Source organism: Carica papaya, chromosome 8, assembly GCF_054855325.1.
Source record: "Carica papaya isolate Zhongbai chromosome 8, ASM5485532v1, whole genome shotgun sequence".
NCBI classification, from domain to species: Eukaryota; Viridiplantae; Streptophyta; class Magnoliopsida; order Brassicales; family Caricaceae; genus Carica; species Carica papaya.
Genome location: NC_142316.1, coordinates 7,167,236 through 7,180,208, shown reverse-complemented (window position 1 = coordinate 7,180,208; position 12,973 = coordinate 7,167,236). Strand labels below are relative to the sequence as shown.

Below are 12,973 nucleotides of genomic sequence, written 5' to 3'. Positions count from 1 at the left end.
AAAAATTGAACTTATCTACAATGTTTTTTCACCCAGATTAAATCTAATTTTATATAAAAAAAAAATGTATTGTAAATAAATAGTCAAATATCTTTTATTAATATAATAATATTTCTCATGGCTAATTGGGCTCAAAAAGCTAAAAGCATTCAAGGATATTGAATGATGAATGAAGGCCCAACCTGATCCTTAAAGAAAATCAGCTGTCTATTTTGAGGCCTGAAATACTCTCTGAAACCGGCGGAGCGTCTTCTCTGCTTCTCTATCTACAAATCATTACATACATACCTTTAAATCTTGCTTTGTCATCTCTCCGGAGTCCTTGTGCTCTGCCTCAACCAACTTGCAACTCACTGAAAGATAACATTTTTACTCTCTATCTTATGGTGCGAAGGCTCCATTAAATGGAGGCTGGAAGGAATTTGCTCTCTTCATCTCCTTCCTTTCCGACAAGAACCCACCTCAAAAATAGCTTCTCTTCATCTTCTTCAGGTGATAATCATTTAACTTATGTTTGCTTTTACTTTGTGCTGTAGTTTCTTGCTTATATCTGTAAGTTCCTTTTTTTTTTTTTTTGGTTATGTTGTCTCATTGTGGTTTCATTTGTTGCTTCGTTTGCTTTCCTTGTGGTTATTCTAAAGCTTTTTCACATTTTATCTTCCTGTAAACCAAATGGAGTTTCTAGGGAAGTTTTAATTTTGATATGCTAAAATGTGCAGACGTATGGGAAATAAACTGGGTTTCCTTTCATGTGATGTTTTGTTGTTTGATGAGAAATGTATATTAGTTCCTTTTTTCTTTTTTTCTTTTCCTTTCTGAGGGGAGAAATGTATATTAGTTCTTAGTGCTTATCTAATTGGTTGCTTGAACTATAAAGCCACTGTGTGTATATGATTTGGTAGTTTGATCCTTGATATGAGGAATCATTTACGGAAATACAGGGGAAAAATGCTGACCAAAATGATTACCTTGGTCATTTGTCCCCTGTTTGATCCTTTTGTCATCTACTTCCTCTGTATTTATGATACTACTTTACTGTTTTTAATTCTTAATGAGCAAGCTACTTCTGCAGTTACTTCTGTTCCAGTTACTTCCATGACCCGTCATTTTCCTGCATCAGTCCTTTTACAAGAGCAGCGGGACGAATATAAACCTTTCTTACACATCTTCAAAGAAGATAAAACATCCCAGGTAAGACTTTCTTTCTCAACATCAACTTTTGTCGATAATGATTTACCATGGTAATTCACCCATATTGTTTGTAATGTTGATTCACCAAATTTTTATTTCGCAAAAGAAAAGCAAACCTCTTTTATGTCTTGCCGCAACTCCAACTTGTGTTTGTCTCTGTTGCATTACAGGCAACAATTGATGGGAAGCAGATGGAAACTGGGTTCTCATCAAATGAAGATATGAACTCCAGTAACTTGGAGGAGGTGTACCTGGACTTTGAAGAACAGTTTCTTCACTGGCCTGATTTATGGAATATGTATGATGTTTCTTTTCTTCTATTTATACTAAATAAAGTTTTCATCTTTTTTAGAAATTCATCTTCATTTGATAATTTAACTTCCTCTTGCAGATTGCCTTCCTCAGAAACTGGGAGATATCAATTGCCATCCTTGACCTTGGAATCTGCTGTTGCTCATAGCGAGAAGCTTCGGAATGTTGAACAATGTAATGTGGTTTCCTTGGCTAGGAAGGCTTTATCAGCATCCAAACAAGCAGCACAATTAGCCGAGGATCTTAAGTTTTATCAACCTAATCTTGATGAGTCACTTTCCTCTAGGTTTACTTCCCAATCGCTGTCTCTTTTGGCTGGAACTTATTTATCTTTCAATTAAAAACTGTTCAAAGCCTAATATGTAGTACTTTTTCAGTTTGGGCTCTGCTAGCTCAGCTGATTGTCCAGTGGAGGAGCAAATCAGGGTGAGGTCAACTCGGCTTTTGGAGAGAAAATCTAAAAACAGGAGGGTCTCAAAATCTAAAGTTCTAAATAATGAAACATACAGGTCTCAGCGTGTTAATAAACGGAGAAAATTAAAAGAAGACTTTGATCCTGATGATGCCCTTCGATTATTCTTATGGGGTCCTGAAACAAGACAACTTTTGACTCCCAAGGAAGAGTCTGAATTGATTGTTCGAATACAGGTTTATCTTTGAATCCAAAATTTTAATAGATAAGTGGTGTTAAATACATTAAATTCCTTATTCTTATTTAAGATATATAATTCCACAGGATTTGGCAAGACTGGAAAAGGTGAAGGATAAGCTTCAATCTCAGTTCGGCCGGGAACCAACTGTGGTTGAATGGGCTGAAGCTGTTGGGTTGAGTTGTCAAGTCTTGCAGTCAGAAGTTCACTCCGGTAAGAGAAGCCAGGAAAAGTTGATCACTGCTAATCTACGTATGGTGGTTCACATAGCCAAACAATATTTGGGTCGTGGACTCAGCCTTCAGGACTTATTGCAGGTTGACTAAGTGTATTTTAATTTACAAGCCTTCTTTCGTCTTCCATTTAGTGGAATAGGAAAAGATACCAAACTTGATTTGCTAGATAAGATGCTTAAGATGAGTTTGCTTCAACTTGATAGGTCTCAGTTAGAGCTTCACACTCAGGTAAAGTTTTCTACTTTATGTGAGAAAAAACCAGAAAAAGTTTTGGATTTCTTGACATGAATGTCGATGCCTTTAAATAGGTATGAATACAACTGACTGAATAATTTTAGATAAGAACAGAAGATACAAGTAAATCAAAAGAAATTCAAAAACAAATGCTGGTACTGAAATACTGGAGTGAATAACAGCTTGTCCATGATTTTTGGGTAGATTTCTTCCTCTGTTAGTTACAGCTGGGGTGATCAGTTATCCAAGTATCTTGGATTCTGTTTGACCTTCCTCTGTGATCTTCGAATCTTATCATCACCTCCCCCATCCAGAGTAACCTTGTCCTCAAGGTTAGGAAATTGTTCAGCTAAGTTCTGAGCTAGTTTCCAAGTGGCTTCTTCAGCTGGGAGCTGTTTCCATTTAACTAGGTTTTCTTCAATAATCTTGCCACCTCGTTTGATCCAGCGAGTGTCTAGAATGAAGTCAGGTTGCAGAATGATGTTGCCTTTGTCGGTGGTGGCCGATAGATCCTTGGTAGGGAAGGTTGCATCTCCAATTTTCTTCTTAAGCAGTGATATATGGAAGACCGGATGAATTCGGGAGTTGGATGGCAGTTGGAGCTTATAAGCAACTGGGCTGATTTTCTGCTCTATCAGATAAGGGTCATAGAAACGGCAAACAAGTTTTTGGAGAGCCATGGCGGAAAAGGTTTGTTCCCAGTATGGTTGGAGTTTAAGGAAGATTCAATCCCCTTCTTGAAATTCAATATGCCACCTTTTCTTGTTAGCATGTGGAGGTTTGCAGCTTGCAAGTTTTGTCTAAGTTGTGCGAGCAGCTCATTCCAGCTGGTGAGTTGCTGATCAAATTTGTTGACAGTGGTCATGCCCTTTTGTTAGTATGGTATGGTTGGTGGTGGCCGTCCATACAATGCTTGAAATGGTGTCATGCCAATAGAGAGATGGTAGGTAGTGTTGTACTAGAATTCAACTCATGGAAGCATGGAAAACTATTTGTTTGGTCGCTGATGAGCTAGACAGCGTAGATACTGTTCGACACATTGATTGACCACCTTAGATTGACCATCGGTTTGAGGATGATATGCAAAACTCATTTTCAATTGTGTGTCTGACATCTTGAAAAATTATTTCTAGAAATTACTCATGAATATGTGGTCTCAGTCACTTACAATGGAACATGACATACCATAGAGCTTGACTTTTCCGTCAATGAATAGCTCGACCACTGTTTTTGCTGTATAAGGGTGAGCCAAAGCGAGAAAATGAACATATTTGCTTAAACGGGCAACAACTATTAGGAGGGTGTTTTTGCCGTTGGAGGAAGGGAGCCCTTTAATGAAATCCATTGTGATGTCGTCCCATACTTGACAAAGGATTGACAATAGTTGGAGCACGCCAGCTGGAGAGAGAGTCTTGGACTTGACTTGTTGGCATGTTTCGTAGGCCGAAACATACTCATGCACGGTCTTTCTCATTGAAGGCTAGTAGAATTGTTGTGCAAATCTTTTATAGGTTCGTAGTACTCCAGAGTGGCCTCCTATGAGTGAGTCATGGTATGCCTGCAAGAGTTGGTGTACCAAGTAGGACCCAAGAGGAATAATTACACAATGCTTGTAAAAGAATAATCCGTTTTTTCAGTTGTAAGGTTGTCCAGACTATTTATCGTCGAGGTAATTGATTTTCTGCCTGTAAGGGTGTGTCTAGATTTTCTTTTTAAAGTCATCTCATAATTGCGTTTGCTGAACAAATAAGACACTTAGTGTTGGTCCTGTACTGCATTTTCTTTCTCTGACTTGTATGTAATTTCATAATCATACCCAAACAACTTGGAAACCCATTTTTGTTGTTCTGGTGTTGTGATACGCTGCTCGAGCAAGTACTTGAGACTGCGTTGGTCTATCTGGATGAAAAATTTGTGACCCAATAGGTATGGTCGCCAAGTTTGGACTGCGATAACGACGATTAACATTTCCTTGCCATAAATTGACCAAGCCTGTTTGGACACCTCAGAGCTTGACTAAGATAGGCTATTGGCTTCCCTTGTTGTGAGAGGATGACACCTATTCTATTATTTGAGACATCGGTCTCAATAGTGAAGAGCTCGTTAAAGTTGGGAAGAGCCAATGTGGGAGTGGAAGTCATTGCTTGCTTTAGTATGTTGAAGGACTCTTCAGCCTCTGAATTCTAGTTAAACTGCCCTTCTTGAACAATTGAGTCAAGGGTCTTGCAATAAGCCCATAGTTCTGCACAAATTTTCTGTAGTAGCCTATCAGACCTAGAAACCCTCTTAGTTCTGTCACATTGTTGGGTGTGGGCCAGTCAAGTATGACTTGAATCTTGTGTGATCTACCTTGATCCCTTGCGGTGTGATAATGTGTCCCAAGTATTCTAATTCTTGCTAGCTGAACACACATTTCCTGAGTTTGATGAAGAACTTGTGCTGTCTCAAAATTTCAAACACTTGTCGGATGTGTGTTAAATATGAGTGCCAGTTAGAACTGTAGACTAGGATGTCATAAAAAAATATCAGTACAAAATTACGCAGATAAGGCCAAAAAATAGAATTCATAACTGCTTGAAATATAGAAGGTGCATTACATAATCCAAAAGGCATTACCAAGTATTCGTAGTGTTTGTTGTGTGTCCGAAAGGTTGTCTTGTGGATGTCCGGGCTATACACACGAATATGATGGTATCCCACTGTTAAATCTAACTTTGTGAAATAAGCTGCTCCATGCAACTCATCTAACATGTCTTCTATTATAGGAATGGGAAACTGGTCTCTGATGGTAACTGTGTTAAGCGCCCGTAATTAGTACAAAAACGCCATGTACCATCTTTTTTTTACTAAGAGAACTGGTGATGAGAATGCATTGGTACTGGGGCGGATGAGATCGGAACAGAGCATTTTGGCTACCTGCCTTTCAATTTCAGCTTTCTGAAAACAAGCATACCGGTTAGGACGGACATTGACCGGGTCGGTACCCTCCTTCAAACCGATTTGGTAGCTTACTTCTCGGGCTGGTCGCAGCTGATCTGGCTCTTGGAAAAGCTCTGAAAGCTCTTCCAACAGCAGTTGTATTTCTGGTTGACAGTAGCCACGTTTTCCTCCATTCTAGGCAGCAAGCAAACAACATACAAAGAGTGTTTGTCTGTTGCTTCTTTGTCCATTCTTTTGGTCATTGCAGGTTGGATGGGTGGTGCACCTAGGCCGCACAAGAGCCGCGATTGATTGTTCCAGTGGAAGGCCGTGGTAAGGTCCTTCCAGTTGCAGGCGACTGGATTCAGTGATTCTAGCCACTGCACTCCTAAGACGACATCGAGACCCGTTAGAGGTAAGGAAAACAAAGTAAGGAGAAAAGAGATACCTTGGATGTGCATTAGTACACCACCGAATCGTCCCTGGCACCGCATGGGACTCCCATATGTTATTTTGACAAAGAAAGGTTTTATGGGTGTTACGGGAAGCCTCAGCCAACTGGCCACTTTTTCATTAATAAAATTGTGTGTTGACCTGCTATTGATGAGGACAATAACAGTTTGTTGTCGGATTGTGGCCTCGACTCTCATGGTGCGGGTAGTAGCCCAACCAGTGAAGGTATGTAGTGAGATTTCGGGTTTGCCAACTTCTGCCTCTTCGTCTTCGCTCTGTCCTCCTTCGAGCAAGAGCAATTGTGGTTTTTGGCACCGGTGGCCCGCGGTGAATTGTTCATCACAATTAAAACATAAGCTCTGGATTCGCTAACGCTGCATTTTTTCTCAAGAGAGACGCTTCGGGGCGGCGGCGGCGGTGGCGGGAACTAGGGTATAGGAGGCTTGATCGGGTAAAGACAAAATGAGTTGTACTCGCCTCGCTCGGTTTAATCTATTTTGCCGACCCACTTGTTCTTCTCGAACACAGGCCAATCCAATAGCGTCCTTCAGTGTTCTCGGCTGGAACATGCGGATATTGTCTGCAATCTCTAGTTTGAGCCCACCCATGAAGGCCCCAACTAACGCCCGTTGAGTCCATCAATGGACCCTATTGCCCAACCGCTCAAAGTCCCGTTGGTAGTCGCGTAAGGGCCCCGTCTGTCGGATACGGGTCAGGGCCTCGTTTGGGTCTTCAAAGTCCGTTGGTCCTAACCCCATAATTCTTCCACGAACCCGGTTCAAGAGATCTCTCTTTTTTCATTTTTGTAGGTGCGATTCACCCACTGCCATCATTGGTTGGCCTCGCCCTCCAGGTGGTAGGATGCCAAAGCCACCCGATGCGGTGCGACAATTCCTTGAAAGTCGAAGTACTAATTGGCTCGACTCAGCCACTCGGTTTGGTCTCCACCAGAAAAGGTGGGGAACTCCGGTTGTTCTTGGGAAGAAGGGCCGCTCGACATCGTCGATTGTAGGGTCGGGGTGTGATGGATTGATGAGCGATGCCCGGTGGTTACTGAAGCCTTCCTGTAAGGAGACGATTGCTTCCGTCAATCGTTGGAGATTTTCTTCAATGGCTTGGAGTTTATTAGCCGTGCCACTCTCCATTCGACTAACTTGGTCTTGTAAAGTACCGAGACCAGTTTCGAGGTTCTCAATACGTTTTTTGTTAGACGTCATTTTAGCCAAGCTCTTATACCACTAATACGTCTCAGTCAGAACTTCACACGCAGGTTTAGTTTTCTATTTTAGGTGAGAAAAGGCCAGAAAAAGTTTTGAATTTCTTGACTGCTTTATTGATGAATGTCGAGACCTTTAAATAAGCATGAGTACAATTAACTGGATAATTTTAGATAAGAACAGAAGATACAAATAAATCAAAAGGAATTTTAAAAAACAAATGCCAGTGCTGAAATTCTGGAGTGGATAGCAGCTTGTCCGTGATTTTTGGGTAGACTTCTTCCTCTGTTAGTTGCAGCCTGTGCAGAGCAGCTGGGGTGATCAGTTATCCAAGTATCACAGATTCTGTTTGACCTTCCTTTGTGATCTTCGGATCTTATCACAACTCATCTTTAACCACAAATGCAAAGTAGAAAAGTAATAGGTGGTCAGAGGCAGTAAGCTATTAACTGTGTGCACTGAGATCAGTGTTACTGCTATTATTGACTAAACTAATAAAATGTGACTGCTGATTGGTTTGACAATTTCTTCACTTGAAATTGATTTATCAAATCAAGTGTTGCTTAAAAGTTTTTCGGTGGCACATTTTGGTTACCACAGCCTTGTCTTTTTCTCCTTTGTGAAGTCTTCAGCTGGACTAGCAAAAGTGCACAACGCCCAATTCTGCTTTGCTATTTTCTTTTATGTTGTGCCTTGATAGGCTGAGCTGTTTACATTTTTTGCTATGTCTTTGTTTCTTATGAGCCCCACGTGACAGGCCACTAGGTTCTGATTGTTTCAACTTCAATGAGAAGTTCTCTTTAATCTTTTCCTGTCTTCGTTTTTGTTCAGGAGGGAGGCATGGGTCTTACGAAGAGTGTTGAGAAGTTCAAACCCCGATGTGGTTGTCGATTTGCTACTTATGCCTACTGGTGGATAAGGCAATCAATTAGGAAAGCTATATTTCAACATTCCAGGACGGTCCGCTTACCGGTAATTTCGATTGGCTTACTTTCTTTTGATGATCATTTATCTTTTTTGTATTCTTTTATTCCTTTTGGGAACCCACCTTTCTAAATTGCCTTTTCCATAGAGTCAGTTGATATTGGAAAGGGACTATTAAATTCTGAACATGTTTATATTCATCATATATTACAAGTAAGCAGCATAGTAATGCCTTTTTCAGAACCAACTTATTATTTTCAGGAGAATGTATATAGCCTCCTGGGCAAGTTAATGGAGGCAAAGAGATCATGCGTTAGAGAAGGAAGTCATTATCCAACAAAAGAAGAATTGGCGAGACGTGTTGGAATCACAGTTGATAAGTTGGAAAAGTTGCTGTTCAGCACAAGAATGCCACTTTCTATGCAACAAGCTGTTTGGGCAGACCAAGAAACCACCTTTCAGGTACTGCTTTTTTTCTTATCCAGATAAAAAGGATCCCAAACCAATTTGTTTGGATTTCAAAATTATGCACATTCAGGTAGAGGTTGTGTTCTGTTTTCTGGCATCTGATATATTTAGAGACCTGTTTCTTGGTTCTTACTGCTCAGAAATTTCATTGTTCACCGACCTAGAGTTAATATTTTCAGATGCAAACACTACAGAGAATTATGGTTATTCTTGTAACGCTTGCAGGAGGTAACTGCAGACATGGGGATTGAGATACCAGATGTGAGCGTGGGAAAGCAGCTGATGAGGCAGCACGTGCGCAACCTTCTTGGTGTTCTCAGCCCGAAAGAGAGGCGGATTATCAAACTGAGATTCGGCATTGAAGATGGGAAACAGAAGTCATTATCTGAAATTGGTGAAATCTTTGGATTATCCAAGGAAAGAGTGAGGCAATTGGAGAGCAGGGCACTGTATAGGCTGAAGCAGTGTATGAACAGCCATGGACTTGGTGCATATTCAGATTTGCTCATTTAGGTCTGTGTTTTTTTTACATCTTGAGCCTTTGGTTTATGTTGTCCTTCGTCTGCAAAATAACTGGAAGATTGAAGTTGGTGTTTCGTTTCTGCAGATTTGGAGATCATGGACTAATCCACAACTGTCCAGTTATAATATCATTAAAATATTTTGATGTAATAAGTCAAATCTTATTTTCTCTGGTTAATTTTTTTCTTTTAAATTTTTCTGAACAGCACCAATCAATGCATGGTAGAGTACTTGTATTGAGGGTTGACTAACAGATACGATAATCAAATTTGAAAGAGCCCGACTTTTGGTTTAGTTATTGAATTGGGTGATTAAATAACATAGGTATTTAATACATACAGTAGTTATTTTGTATTATCTTAGTCTCTGAAATTATTTCAATATCACCAAATTAAGGAATTAAATTTAGGAAAATTTATCATTTAAGTTCCTAAAATTATTCGGATTCACGATGTTTACCAAAGTAAATGGTTGTGGGTGCTAGTCTCATTATTTTGAAGAAGATAATATTTTCGATAGTGAGAAAAATTTGAATCGATAATATTTCGATTGAAAATTTTTTAACTTTTATCTTAGAGACAAGGTGAATATTGATAATTAAGAGTGATAAAATTTATTAACTTTCAATCCAAAAGTAAATTAAGGAATTAAATTTATTCTAAAGAAGGGAATTTAGGATCTAAACTAAGTCTGCTGTCTGATTAGTAGTTTAAAGAAAAAATAATGGGCAAATTTCTAAATTGATTTGGGCTTTTTATTTTTATAATTTCTACCTAAAAATAAGAAGCCAACAATGAAACTTTTAAATTATTTGTTTGGAAAAGCAATTGGACCTGCAAGTAAATAACTAATCATTTTCATTCACTACAAACTAGAAAGAAAAAGAAAAAGAAAAAGAAAAAGAAATTTAAGGAAATAAACAAGAAATAATAAAATATGTTCATTAATTAGATGGGAAAATAATTAAATAAAAGAAATATAAGCATATATAGTTGGAATTATGTGACCATAAAGCGGCAGCCAATATAACCAAAATCAGCATATTCCAAAAGTAAAAAAAGAAAATATAATGATATTAATGTTAAATCATTGAAGTAGTCTCTTGACAGAAGCAACAAATAGATGCATGCAAATTTGAGCTAATAATTAATTAACTTGGATCATATAATTTTAACTCACATTCATATATAAAAAAAAAACAACTCTTGTGGTGTGATGTCCTACATTCTTTCATCAATTTATTTAAAGAAAGACCTCTATCAATACTCCAAAGGGTAACAAAGCTAATATCATAATGATTTCTGTGTCATTATAAGAAATGTATATTTGGTGTTTGCTTATTTGTAGAAATATATTGTATAATGATTTATAACTGTCACTTAATTAATAAAAATTTATATAAATATACAAATATTGTAATAATAAGATATACTGTTAAAAATTGATTTCCATTTTCTATAAATGCTCTTTCTGTTTTGTTCATGTTAACTTTGATGTGAGTTAACCTGATTGCATCAACAATGCCTAACACTACCACTGACATAGAGAACGAACCAGGAAGCTCCATGCATGGAGTTTCAGCTAAAGAAGAAGCCTTTGCTTTCTCTGTAACTTCTCCTTCAATCCCATCAGACCCAACTGCAAAATTCTCCCTCCCCGTGGATTCCGAGCACAAATCAAAAGTCTTCAAGCTCTTCTCTTTAGCCAAACCTCACATGGTCACCTTTCATCTCTCCTGGCTCTCCTTCTTCACTTGCTTCATCTCCACATTCGCAGCCGCTCCTCTTGTCCCCATCATTAGAGACAACCTCAACCTCAAAAAAAGCGACATCGGCAACGCCGGAATCGCCTCTGTTTCCGGCTGTATCTTCTCCAGACTCGTTATGGGCGCCGTCTGTGACATGCTGGGTCCGCGTTACGGTTGCTCATTTCTTGTCATGTTATCGGCTCCGACGGTGTTTTGCATGCCGTTTGTGTCGTCGGCCGGTGGGTACGTGGCGGTGAGGTTCATGATTGGATTTTCTCTCGCAACATTTGTGTCTTGTCAGTACTGGATGAGTACTATGTTTAACGGGAAGATTGTCGGGCTGGTGAATGGGACGGCGGCTGGGTGGGGAAATATGGGTGGTGGGGTGACGCAGTTGCTTATGCCGTTGATTTATGAAGCGATTAGACGTTGTGGGTCTACACCATTTACGGCATGGAGGATTGCTTTCTTTGTTCCGGGATGGCTACATGTTGTTATGGGGATTTTGGTGTTGACTCTTGGTCAAGATTTGCCTGATGGTAATCTTAATTCCTTGCAGAAGACAGGAGATGTGCCGAAAGATAACTTCTTCAAGGCATGTAATTTCTCTAATCCTCAAAACTCACATTCTTTAATCAATTCTGATCCCTTTTAATATATATATATATATATATATGCACAACTTGCTTTTGATTTTTTCAGGTACTTCGGTATGCAATCACAAATTATAGGACATGGGTATTTGTTCTCCTTTATGGAATGTCATTGGGTGTAGAATTAACAACAGATAATGTGATTGCAGAGTACTTCTTTGACAGGTGTAAATATCATCTTGCTCTATGCATATATATATATATATTTATATACACACACACACACAAACCCTTCTATAAAATTTAATAATCCACCAGTACTTGCTCCTTTAGAGTTTGTTTTCTATTTCTATTATATAGATATTAATTTATTGTTTATTAGGTTTAATCTCAACCTGCACTCGGCCGGCACCATAGCTGCCACTTTTGGAATGGCGAATCTCTTCGCTCGTCCACTTGGCGGGCTAATGTCAGACATGGCAGCCCGTCGTTTCGGGATGAGAGGCCGTCTATGGAACCTCTACATTCTGCAAACACTAGGAGGCGTCTTCTGTATCTGTCTGGGCCGAGCAAGCTCTCTCCTGCTCTCTATCTTTTTCATGATCCTCTTCTCCATCGGAGCACAGGCTGCCTGTGGCGCCACCTTCGGGATCATCCCTTTCATTTCTCGGCGCTCACTCGGAGTCATTTCCGGGCTCACCGGCGCCGGAGGAAACTTGGGATCAGGGCTGACACAGCTGTTGTTCTTCACAAGTTCCAGGTACTCAACTGCGACAGGGATTTATCTGATGGGGATAACGATTGTGGCGTGTACGTTGCCGGTTACTGTGGTGCATTTTCCTCAGTGGGGGAGCATGTTTTTGCCGGCTACAAAGGACAAGGTGAAAGGTAGTGAAGAGTATTACTATGGGTCTGAATGGAATGAGGAAGAGAAGCAAAAGGGATTGCACCATGGAAGCTTGAAATTTGCAGAGAACAGTAGGTCGGAAAGAGGAAGAAGAGTTGTGTCAGTGGCAACACCACCTAGTTCCACTCCACCACACGTGTAAATTAGTTAATATTTTACCATAACAAAATCAATAAGCAAATGGAAAAGTTAATTGTCATGTAATCATTTTTATAGAATGTAATAGTCATATTATGCTTATTTTTCTATAATCTTCTTTCTTTTTTTTTTTTAATTCCACTTTTATCACTAATTAATTAGGTTATAGTTTCTTTAAGTTTAGAAATATTAATTTCTACCTACAGAAGAAAAATTTTAAAAAATAATATAAAATTTGAAAAAGAAAATATTAGTTGGAGAGAAACAAGCATATATTTATATTTATAGAGTAAGTATAACATTTTTCGTCTATAAACATCTTAAAAATATATAAAGAGATAAAAATTTATTAAATAAATAATACAAATAAGTAGTATATCAAACAAAAATTAATTATTTTTATAATTATTATATTTAGATACATGTATATTAATTTAATAAATATATACGTATAGTTTAATA

The 12,973-nt window shown here is 38.8% G+C and overlaps 2 protein-coding genes across 3 annotated transcripts; both read left to right on the top strand.

Moving 5' to 3' along the window:
- The first annotated feature begins 209 nt into the window (after window positions 1-209).
- Window positions 210-9,420, top strand: SIGF (RNApolymerase sigma-subunit F). 2 transcript variants are annotated; one of them, XM_088210026.1, is made up of 10 exons: window positions 210-492; window positions 1,121-1,191; window positions 1,362-1,489; window positions 1,583-1,789; window positions 1,881-2,151; window positions 2,240-2,470; window positions 8,044-8,184; window positions 8,398-8,598; window positions 8,830-9,117; window positions 9,212-9,420. In XM_088210026.1, the coding sequence occupies exons 1-9, from the start codon at window positions 405-407 to the stop codon at window positions 9,115-9,117; spliced, it is 1,626 nt and encodes a 541-aa protein (XP_088066152.1). In that variant the 5' UTR covers window positions 210-404; the 3' UTR covers window positions 9,212-9,420. The 2 variants fall into 2 exon arrangements, with proteins under 2 accessions (XP_088066152.1, XP_021897328.1); XM_022041636.2 differs by having other exon boundaries at window positions 211-492; window positions 1,073-1,191.
- A 1,212-nt stretch (window positions 9,421-10,632) lies between these two features.
- On the top strand, window positions 10,633-12,586 carry LOC110814221 (high affinity nitrate transporter 2.4-like). Its single transcript, XM_022041622.2, has 3 exons — window positions 10,633-11,468; window positions 11,576-11,691; window positions 11,849-12,586. Exons 1-3 carry the CDS (start codon window positions 10,647-10,649, stop codon window positions 12,513-12,515), a joined length of 1,605 nt encoding a protein of 534 aa, XP_021897314.1. The 5' UTR covers window positions 10,633-10,646; the 3' UTR covers window positions 12,516-12,586.
- The last annotated feature ends 387 nt before the right edge of the window (window positions 12,587-12,973 follow it).